This window comes from Cavia porcellus, unplaced genomic scaffold (assembly GCF_034190915.1).
Source record: "Cavia porcellus strain 051 isolate PalLab524CR breed Dunkin Hartley unplaced genomic scaffold, mCavPor4.1 scaffold_1, whole genome shotgun sequence".
Classification (NCBI taxonomy): domain Eukaryota; kingdom Metazoa; phylum Chordata; class Mammalia; order Rodentia; family Caviidae; genus Cavia; species Cavia porcellus.
This window is the reverse complement of record NW_026947484.1, coordinates 19,144,025-19,154,975: the sequence shown is the minus strand read 5'-3', so window position 1 is coordinate 19,154,975 and position 10,951 is coordinate 19,144,025. Positions and strand designations below refer to the sequence as shown.

Below are 10,951 nucleotides of genomic sequence, written 5' to 3'. Positions count from 1 at the left end.
TACCTTGAGTATATACTCTTAAGTGAAATAAATCAGATATACATGTGCAAATACTGTATCATTTCTCTGGTTAAGAATCTGAAAGTATAAATTGGGACCAAAATGTGTAAAAAGAAATGTCAAACAGGAAGAAAATGTTCAAATGGGGAGGGAAACAAGAGAAAGGAGAGGGAAAAACGGAAAAAAAGAGAAAAGAAGAAAAACACAGAAAAGAAAAAAAAAAAGAATCAAACCAAAAACCTATGACATAATACAACTTTATTTTTAGAAATACAATATGAAGAACAAGACATTTATTTACATTTTGAAACTGTTTAACTGGGAACACCTCTGGCGTTTGTCCCTCTGCTTTTGCTCACACAGGTCAGGTGCCACATGTCTGGCTGGGTCAGCTGGCAGTGCTGATGGTTTTTGCTCTCCAATCCTCCTTGGGCTTGGAATAGTCCCAAGGCCTTCTGTTCTCAGTGAACCCATACAGCTTTCTAAGGGCCACTCGAGCAGCCTCTTCCTCTGCAACAAACACTGTTTCTCCAGGTCCTTCTGCAATCAACTTTTTATCACTAAGAAAAAACAACACTGGTCTTAAATGACAGGGTACTGGTACTCTAGAAAACAGTACACAATATAAAGAGAAATATAAACAATACATAAGTATTTTTCAAGTCAAAAATGCTGAAGCAAATGCATATAACTACAGGTACATTTTTAAATTGTTGATGAGACAACTGGAATATTGATTTTTTTTGTAAAAGCCTAAAACTATCAAAAAATGTCCCTGAAGCCAGGGATTTAGCTCAGCAGGATAAGCACCTGCCTGGCAAATACAAGGTTGCGAGTTATAATTATTTGCATTTCTTTGAATTTATAATAAAGGTTCTGATGAAAAAATTATGGCTGACTGTTTTGGCAGCATATAAACTAAAAATTAAAGCTCTGAGTTTTTTTTTTTTTATTTAAAGAAAAAAAATAGATAAAAAGCATAGAAATACAGAATTTCAGAAAAATAAACAGTAAATCACCAGTCAATAAATTACATACTGTCATCTTAGAAGTAGTTGCTCGAGTTACAAAATTATACAAAGTGATATTCAAACAATGATACTGCAAACAGTTCTACTCAACGATCCAACAAGAACTTAGTAATATGGTTATCAGTCCTACACACTTGTTTTTTATCTTAAAGAGGGTAGATTAAACATAACAAAACAGAACAAAACAGTTTATAAGGAAACAATTTAAAGAAACACAGATTTCTGTTTTGTTTTATATTATTGAGATAAGGTCTCATCATGTAGTTCAGGCTGACTCGGAACTTACTTTGTAGCCCAGGCTGGTCTCACACTCATGACAATTCTCTAGTGTCAACCTCCCAAATGCTGGGATTACAGATATGGGCACCATAGTGTGTTTTAATTAGGAACTTCAGATCCTCAAAACTCAGCTTTTAAAAATATTTCTGTATTTATAAAGTATTCTAAATTATTCCCAAGAAATAGTGAGAAAGTACAGTGAACACTATATATTAGCTATTCAAGTTCTACTGAAAATAGATAAAACTAAAACCAATTCCTTGGTTTTCCTGATATTTCTATTATTACTACTTATGACCAATATCTTCTTTTAAAAAGTGCTGTTCCTACAAGGAAGCAATGGATATGAACATTAAATTTGCTTCTTCTCAATTATATTTAACTAATTCCTAAAAACTTCCTGATCTACAATTTCATCTGAACAAAAGCAGCATTTCTCTGCAATGCCTGGAGTCAATAAAAAGTGACTTGAAAGTTAAGACCAAAACCAAATTGAAGGAAAAAAAAAAAACCATGAAGGGAATAGTAAAAATCATACTTCAGCACAGAAGACATTTGCTAAGAAACATTTGCTATGAGAGCAAGTTAAAATGAAACAGGTTAATCATATGAAGTAAATTTCATAATATTATATACACACATTTGCAAAGTGAGCAACAGAGAAAACCATCTAATTCAATTTCAATCCCAGAAAAGTTATCAATCATCATGCTTTTAGTCTAATGATGTTGCTATTCTATAATCAGTTATCTTTCAAAGTTATCACCTAAAAATCTAGAAAAAGACTATTACCCAAAGTTAATCACTGTTTTTATACAGAAAAATTATTCTAATTTTTTAGTTGAAAGATTATTCCCCCCAAAACTCTTAATGTCATTAAAAATCTGTTTAAAATGTCACTAGTAGTAAATGAACTATATTTCCTCATGTGCATATACCTTTTGTTTGTTTTTTCTTCTTTATGTTTTTTTTGAGACAAGAACTTGCTATATAATTCTAGGCTGGCTTTGAACTCATAACGATCCTCCTGCTTCAGCCTCCCAAATGTTGGGATTTAGGCATGCACCACCTTACCTGCTTGTAATTTTATTAATTCCATAACTAGTTACTAACCACCATATCAAAAAAACTTCCAGATATGGTGTATAAAGAGGTTAAAAAAAAATAAACAAGCCTAGTGCCATGGTTTATGTCAGGGGCCCGCAAGCCTCATGCAATTATGGACTAGAGCAAATCTAGCATTTGTGACTGGTTCACTGTCTAGCACTCCGGCTGGTGGTGCGAGTGCTACACCCTCCTAGGGGTGAGAGCCAGCATATGATGTAGTGTCGAGCAGAAGGTGTGTCTTGCTGTTTTGCTTTTACTGTCTGCAGCAGCCATGAGGTGCTGCTCCACCAAGCCATGCTGCCTTGGAGCCAACTGAGTATGGACTGAAACCCCCAGAACTGTAAGAAATAAACCTTTCCTTCCCTAATTTTCGTAGGTGTTTTGTTTCAGAAACGACTGAAAAGTAACTAAGGCATCTGGCATGAAAGTGCATGCTTGTAATCCCAGCTACTCAGGAGGCTGAGGTGAAAGAATCATAAACTTTGAGGACAACCTGAAAATTTAATGAGCCTCTCTCTTGGGGGATGTAGCTAAGTGGTTGTCCTACTCTTCTCTTGCTGCAGAAATAAAAGTTAAAGGGTGAAAGGTTTATCTGGCTCAGTTTGTAGAGGTTTCAGTCCACAATCGGCAGGCTCCAAGGCAGGGTGGCTTGGCAGACAGGCAACAGTTCATGATGCCCACAACACAACTAAAGTAACAAGGGTTTTTAACAGCGTCTTTCTGCCCTTTATATCTTATCCGGACTACACAACATTCACACGCTTAATCCTAGGACTCTGAATCTAGCATTGCACCATAAATCAATTTAGCGCCACACTCTAGATCCAGCCACTTTTGAAAAGCCCCTCCTATGACTCCATGAGACTTTGGGGAGATACAGTGGTAGAGTGCTTGCTTGTCTAGCATGCACGAGACCTGAGTTCAATCTCCAGCAACAGAAAAAAAAAATTGTATGCAAATTTTTATCTGTAATCTTAAGACAATCAAAAAGAAGTATCAAATTAAAGGGCATAAAAATTTTAAAGATTCCTGGGCTGGGGATTTAGCTCAGGGCATTAAGCACCTGTCTTGCAAGTGGTTGTTAGTTAGATCCCCGGTACCAAAAAAAAAAAAATTTTAAAGATTCGTAGCATTCTGGCAAAATCTCTTACAGTAATATACATTTTTCCTTCTATTGGCAGTGTATGAAGTACTGACAAAGGATATGTTTAAGGTTTACCAATTTGATAAAAAGACCATATCACCATTTTTGCCTTGCACTTCAATTAAAATTGAAGATAAAAGTTTTACAACACCATCTACTTCCTATCATGTCTTCCAATGTGTATACTGGATAAGGTTTTCTGTGATGCAGAGTACAAAAATATTTACCTGAATCTTAATCTAGTTATATTAGATATTCAATTCAATATTCATTTTTCAAGTGAATATTGATAATATTCAATACCTAGCTTATTTATTTATTTTGTGTTAAGGGGAGTGAAACCTAGGACCCTGTGCTTGCGAGGCAAGTGCCCCACCACTGAACTACACATCCAGCCCATTTTCATCTTAACACCTGAAATCAATTTGAGGCAGGTCAGTTTCTTACTAACAAAAGAAAAAGCTTTCAACACAGGTTGATCTATACATTTTGATGGACAACTAAGACCATCCCTTTTTTACTTCTAGACGCAGTTAAAGTTGCTTACTAGAATAGACTAAAGTTAAATCTATAATACATGAGTCAAAACTTTTATTTATATACAGAAAATTTTAGGTTAACATGTATCCCATGAAATTCTAGAATAAATAGTTGTCTAATGAAAATTACCAAAAGCAAAAAAAAAAAAAAAGTTAAAAAAAACTACTAAAAGCAAAACATACCTCACTTATCTTTCATAGAAATAACCAAAAAGGAATAGAAGTGATAAACACACAATCATAGGGATAAGATTTTAGAAGTCTCTTCATGCTATCAGAGGTCATGTTTAAAAATGTGGAAAAAAAAAATATCTGGACGTGGTAGAACAAACCTGATACCCCAGCTACTCAGAACCCTGAGGCTAGAGGATCTGGAGCCCAGGGGAGGCAGCATCTGAACTCTGCCTCAGGAAAAAAAAAAAAAAAAAGAACTATGAAACGTCTAGAATCTAGTTTTAAGGCTTCCAATCAAAGTTGTGAATTTAAGGTTAAATTCTACTTACCAGTATAAGCCAACAAAATACAAAGGCAAAGCTGTGGTGCTTCCAGACTGCCTGGTAAGTCTAGGTTCAGGAGGTGAAATGTTTCTCTTCTTCAGTTCCTCTACCAGCAGTCCCATGGGATTTATTATCTCCCACATCTCAAAAAGCTCTTTGCCAGTCAGTTGAGTAATTAAGAAGTCCTGCATATAAAATAGTATTTAATACATTTGAACTAGCACAAAGAATTTAAGGACTTGAATTCAAAGTACATATTTAACAGAAAATTTAATGGGAAATGAAAGATACTATGTAATACCTAAAACTCTAAAACAATTTTTTAAGATCAAGAATTTGGAAAAAAAAAAAATCTAAAACAATTCAAAACATGCAACATTTTGAGCACTGTTACGATACTCAAAAAGGTTGTGACCCTAGAGTAATTTAGATTTCAAATTTTAGTAGGCAACCTCAATTTGCAAAGCTTTGCAAAGATTCCAAATTTGAAAATATCAAAACTCCAAAACACTTCTAAAATCAAGCATTTTGCATGATGATCCTCAGCTTACATTTTTTTGTTCCTATAGCCACCCCGTCACCTCGCACCTCTGTGTGCTGGCCAGAAACTTACCTATTCAACATTCTTAAATAATTAGTACCACTTGACTCTGATAGTCCTATCAGAGTTTATTTACTGAGAAAAGTTTTAAACCGTATGCAACGAACAGATGTTCACTGTTCATTAGTAAGAGTTCACACAATCACCTTAAGTGTTAGTCCTGATTTAGACAAATCTTGATTTAGTATTCTGCATCCTAGGCCAGTCCTTTACTACTGAGCAATACCCACAGCTCGCATAGTTTTTTCCATATCAATTTCATTACAAAAATCATAGTTAAACTGGACCTGTGAAAACGATTTTAGGCAGTATGATCTAACAGAATTATACAAGAGGTAAACTACTACCTTATAATAATCATATTCCTATCAGTAAGAAAAAAATTTAAGAGTTGAATTAATGAATCAACAGTAATACATGGCAGAAACTCATGTAAATACATACAGAGCCGGTTGGGGATTTGGCTCAGCAGCCTAAGCGCCTGCCTTGCAAGAGTGCAGTCATGAGTTCAATCCCCGGTACCGAAAAAAAACAAAAAACAAAAAACATGCAGAGCCTCTGGACAACAATACTGTTAATTTTTTGAAAGTGGTGTAGGGCTGGGGATTTAGCTCAATGGCATAAGTGCCTGCCTACCAAATGTGAGGTCATGAGTTCAATCACAGGTACCCCCCCCCCCGAAAAAAAAAGCCACTTACATAATTTCTGAATGTTATCTTTTAAAACTGATTTGATAATACTTCTAATTTTCACAGCAATTTATATAATGAAATTGATTCACATGAACAAACATCAGTTATACATATATACACAATGGATGAATGGAGATAGAAGAAATTTGAAAAGATCCTTCAGTTCACAAAATAAGTCAATTTCATTACAGTCTTCCAGGCACTGTAACTCTATATCAGCTCCATTAATAAAAATATCACCCCATTATAGGACCTAGCTGGGGAAGGATGAAGAAAGAGCTTACCTATGAAAAGTCTGAAGTGTTGATAAAGTGTAATTTTCTAACAAAATTATCAATGATGCTGGTTTAAAAGACCTGGCATCCAACGTCTAAATCAAGACTGTTAACACTTAAGGTAATTAGGGGCTGGGGATTTAGCTCAGTGGCATAAGCACCTGCCTTGCAAGCAGGCGGTCGTGAGTTCGATCCCTGGTACCGATAAAAAGTTAAAAAAAAAAAAAAAAGAGCAAACACTTAAGGTGATAGTGCGGACTCTTACTAATCAACAGTGAACACCTGATCATTGCATAGTTTAAAATTTTTCTCAGTTAATAAACTCGATAGGACTGTAAGAGTCAAGTGGTACTAATTATTTAAGAATTTTAAATAGGTAAGTTTCTGGCTAGCAGATAGCTAATGTGCATCATAGGGACTCAGAAATCTAAGACTTTATCACTTGAAAGAGCACTTAAGGGTACTTAAGCATGAACCTATGCAGTGTCCTCTACCTTATTCATTCACAGGACTATCTTCCAGGCATGCATTATTTTTAGACATGAAGATGTAAAAAGCTGAAGATGACATGACCTATGACTTGCTATCCTTTGGAACTACAAGCCAGAATTTATTATTTACTTTTGAAGATGCCATCAATAAAAGACAACCAAAATAATTCCAGTCCTACTATAAAAAAAGGTTTTGGTTCTTGTCATTTTTTACTGGGAGAAAAATTCATTTCCAACAAAGCAATTAGAAAAAGGAATTTCTCCCTCTATTCATGTCAAGCATGTCCAAGCATGTGCCATTAATCATATTCTACCCACCCTGATGAAAAGTGCAGTTCTTTCAGGTCCACTGCTCTGTAGCAAGGCTCCAATTACTGCAAAAAATGTCCGCTGCAACACAGGCGGAGGGACTGGAAATTCGGCACTCAGTGTCAACTGCTCCACAGCCAAATTTCTAGCCACATGACACACGACTTCCTCCCCAGTGAGAAAGTTAACTAGATTTCTGACGCCCTCAGTGGGCAAGTCGGGGTACTCATCTTGAAGAAGTTGTGTGAGGCACATTTGTGAAAAAGAAATTCCTTGTTCAGATAGTTCCTGATTGTCTTTAAGATTCAGAAGAACAGCTTCTTTCTCTATACCAAGCTTCTGACGTTTTGCCTCTTCACTTTTAATATAACAGTTGTTAACAAATGCAGTTTTGAGGAGATCTAAGGAAAAGGTTTCCTGTAACCGGTGTCCAAAAGCTTGTATCTCAGCGTGGTAATCCCAGTTGGGCTTCTCTGAACTGTAAAACATAAAGACAGAGATTGTAAAGAGGCGGCTACCATAATGTAAACATTTTTCAGTGTTCTATAATTTTATGAATCATATGAAACAAGATCATACTTCTTGAGTTAAGGACAGTGGTGTACACGTTCAGGAGGCTAAAGCAGGAGGACAGGCGTGAATTCCCCAGCCAGGGGTACACAGTGAGCTTACGTTAGTCTCAACTATATAACAAGACCCTGTCTCAAAAAATATATATATGCTTCTTTTTTACTAGGTTCTAATATTCTAAATATAAAGCCTCAAAAACTCAGATGCACGTTGTCAGTCCTTTGCTATATTCTACATATATTGTAGAATAAGCTTTCCCTTTGACTCAATTTGACAAAATTGCCACAAAATAGTTGTTCAGAAATCAACCTATTCTTTTAGATTATCTCTGCTTTAACCCTTGAATTACGCTTTCTTGGTATAAAACATATGATTTCACAAATTAGTATAATAAACAGTACATTATGTATAAATTCTACTTTACTAATTTAAACTTTAGAAATATTCATTTAAATCAGCAATTGAACATCCAGTATATCAATGTTATGAGTAAATTAGAAGTTCACAATTATGGGCTGGAAATAAAGCCCCACAGTAAAGCAGTTGCCTAGCATAATTAACCCCTGGTTTTGAAACCCCTAACTACCAAAATCCATCATAATTTCCAAGAATGAACAAAAGCAGATTTTTTCCTAAAGATACACCCAAAATAAAACCCTCTTAAAAAGCAGTAAAGCATAAACAGCTAGTTGAAAGTCAATATATAAAACTATAATCCATAAAGTTCCAGCTTTAAAAGCTTAAAACATCTAGCCTTCTAATAAGCAAAAAAGAAAAAGCGAATTAAAACAAGATGGTGTTCTGCCTACAACAGAAAGAACATGATCTGTGTTAAGAGTGTTTTGCAGATACATTAATTGGATGTTCTTCTTTGGAAGGCATTATTAGTTATCAAAATTTTATACTGTAAGTTTCTAAAAATGAAAACCTCAAGTATGTTCACTACTTCATTGTACAGCGGTAATAGGGAGCTCGAATCCCAGTATATGGTACTATAAAAAAATTAAAGGGCATCTATATCTTTGTCTAAGCCTTATGTCAAGAACAATTTTAAAGAGGAAAAACAGGATACAAGAATATATGTAAGGTATATTCACACTTGGGAATTATAAAAAACTTGGGAGTTACAAAACTTAAAAAAGGTTTCTTTTTCGACTGCAGAAAAATTAACGAGGGAAAGAAAATCTAAACTTTTTTACTCCGGACGGTGCACTAGTGTCTCCCTCCCTCGCTCACAACGCTGTGGAGTGATTTCTTCCCTCGTATGCGCACCCGAACAATCTTCAGTCATTACACAACAGACCACAACCATACCCTAAAGCTGACTCTATTTCTCACAATTTTCTCAGCTCTAAGGGAAGTTCTGACACGTCACAGGCAGCCCGGGTACCGTCGCCGCGGCAGACGTCGCCTCAGGCCACGCGTCCACGCCTCTAGGGCGGGCTCCCGCCAGGCCCAGCGTCCCGACCGCCCCTGGCCGCTCCCCCTTCCAGCCGGGGCTCCTACCGGCGCACGGGCGGCGGCGGGCAGCGAAGCAGGCGTCTCCGCTCCAGCTCCTTCTGGTAGCGGAAGGCGGCGCGGAATCCCTTTTTCACTCCCCGAACGGGCGGAACAAGCGTGGGGGCGGCCGAAGCCAGAAAGCAGCGAGGCCCCAGCTGGAGCAATCTCACCAACCCAGACGCCATAGCTAGGAGAAAGCAATGGAGGACGGAAGAAAAACGGTTGGACCGGTGTCGCGAGAACACAGTTCCCCAACCCTAGTGAAACTGATTGGTCCGGGGCGGGGCGGCTGGGGGCGGGGCCAGAGCCCAGGGGGCGGAGCCAGAGCCCAGGGGGCGGGGAGACTGCCCCTGAGTTTTACTGTGCCCGCGCAAATACTGATTCTTGTCGCTGGAAAGTTATTTTCACAGGGGCAGGCTTCTTCACCCTGGTACCGGCTCTCTTGTTATTTTCTCACCAGAGTAAAACAAAAAACTTGTTGCACCTTCAATTTAAACACTTAAATTTCCATGAAAAATATTTTTTGTTTGCATTTGGTCAAGTGTAAAACCACTGACCCAGCCACTATTGAACATTCTACTTTTTACCGCTCACATCTTTAAGAAGCCTTGCTCTCGGAAGCTTTAGATGAAGAAACGTGTTAACGTGCCTTAAATTAAAATTTGTATTTACAAACAGTTTAGAGTCAGGGATTTAGCCTGCTTGGCAAGCACGAGATCGATCCCCGGTATCAAAAAAAAAGAAGGAAAGAAAGAAAAAAGAAAAACAGTTTAACACTACATTTTTTAAAATACCAGGGAAAAGCCCAAGGGTGAGGGTAGGGGACATCAAAATGGTAACGGTGAAACTAAGAGTGATTTTCCCCCATGTTTTTCTACTATTCGTCAGTGGTCCTACTCTATTCCTTTCCTACTAAACAATATAATTTTTTAAAGAACTTTTATTAAGTCACAAGGGGATCCTTGTCTGAATTCCAAATTGTGATTTGGTTCACGCACCTCCTCCTCCAGCAGGCCCCTGTGGCACCCAGATTTGTCTCCTTGGTCCTGGGTTGTTCCTATTCCCACAAACACTTACCTATGTTCACTTAGAAAGTCTTTTTTCAATTTACCTCTTTCTCTGGTTTTTGTAATCTGTCTCCCAGCAAGCCCAGCCCCTCTGTCCCAGCCCTAAACAGAACTCACCTATACTCCTCTCTCTGAAACACAAACCAAAGCACGTTAGCACTTAGCTTCAGAATCTCAATGCCATGGCTGTACAGTTTAGGTTTCTCAGCTCAGTCCTTTGAGACAAAGAATCCAAATGGTTGGTCTTAGCCTTTTCACACAGTGTGAATGGTTCACACTAGAGAAAAAGGAACAAAAGAGAAAGTCAGCACCTGTCACAAAACAAGCCAATAGATTTCTGTTTGAAGCAAATGTGAAAAGGGACAAAATGTTATTTTGATTGGCCTTTGCATTACACTGGATGTAAAGTATTAAAATCAATAAGTGGAATCACTATGTGGAATTTATTTTTGCAGAACATTCTATTTATTGGGAGAACCAATTTAAAGATACTTGAAGGACAACAATTGAAATTAAAATGTTTATATTGAGAGATTTTCAGTAATACAATGAGAACATAATTTTCAAATTAAAAATGAAGGATCTCAGGTGATTTTTCCCACTAATGTACTATATGGAGCTCAAAAATTAACTTGTGGTAAATTCACTTTGTCCCACTGCTGTAACAAAATAAGCAAGATAATTAGTTTTAAAAAAGAAAAGTTTATTTTGGCTCACACTTTGGAGGTTGGGGCTCATTGCTTTTGGATTCATGGCAGGAGGCTTGCAGCAGAGCAAAAACGGTTCCTCTCCTGCTAGGTTGTAAAAGAATGAGGCAGAAAGAAGGGACTGAGGACCCTCAATCTTGGG

At 37.2% G+C, this 10,951-nt stretch overlaps 1 protein-coding gene across 1 annotated transcript; it reads right to left on the bottom strand.

Moving 5' to 3' along the window:
• Window positions 1-241: 241 nt before the first annotated feature.
• On the bottom strand, window positions 242-9,264 carry Mrpl44 (mitochondrial ribosomal protein L44). The gene is made up of 4 exons (XM_003464018.5): window positions 9,042-9,264; window positions 6,975-7,443; window positions 4,604-4,782; window positions 242-560 (listed from the first exon to the last, which is right to left on the bottom strand). The coding sequence occupies exons 1-4, from the start codon at window positions 9,218-9,220 to the stop codon at window positions 389-391; spliced, it is 999 nt and encodes a 332-aa protein (XP_003464066.1). The 5' UTR covers window positions 9,221-9,264; the 3' UTR covers window positions 242-388.
• Between the last annotated feature and the right edge of the window lie 1,687 nt (window positions 9,265-10,951).

Excerpts from the sequence above, each read along its gene's own strand:
- Mrpl44 (XM_003464018.5), bottom strand. The coding sequence starts at position 9,220 with ATGGCGTCTGGGTTGGTGAGATTGCTCCAGCTGGGGCCTCGCTGCTTT. Across the intron at positions 7,444-9,041 it reads CCGCCGCCGCCCGTGCGCCG|TTCAGAGAAGCCCAACTGGG; the intron begins GTAGGAGCCCCG and ends TATGTTTTACAG. Across the intron at positions 561-4,603 it reads TATTTTGTTGGCTTATACTG|TGATAAAAAGTTGATTGCAG; the intron begins GTAAGTAGAATT and ends GTTTTTTCTTAG.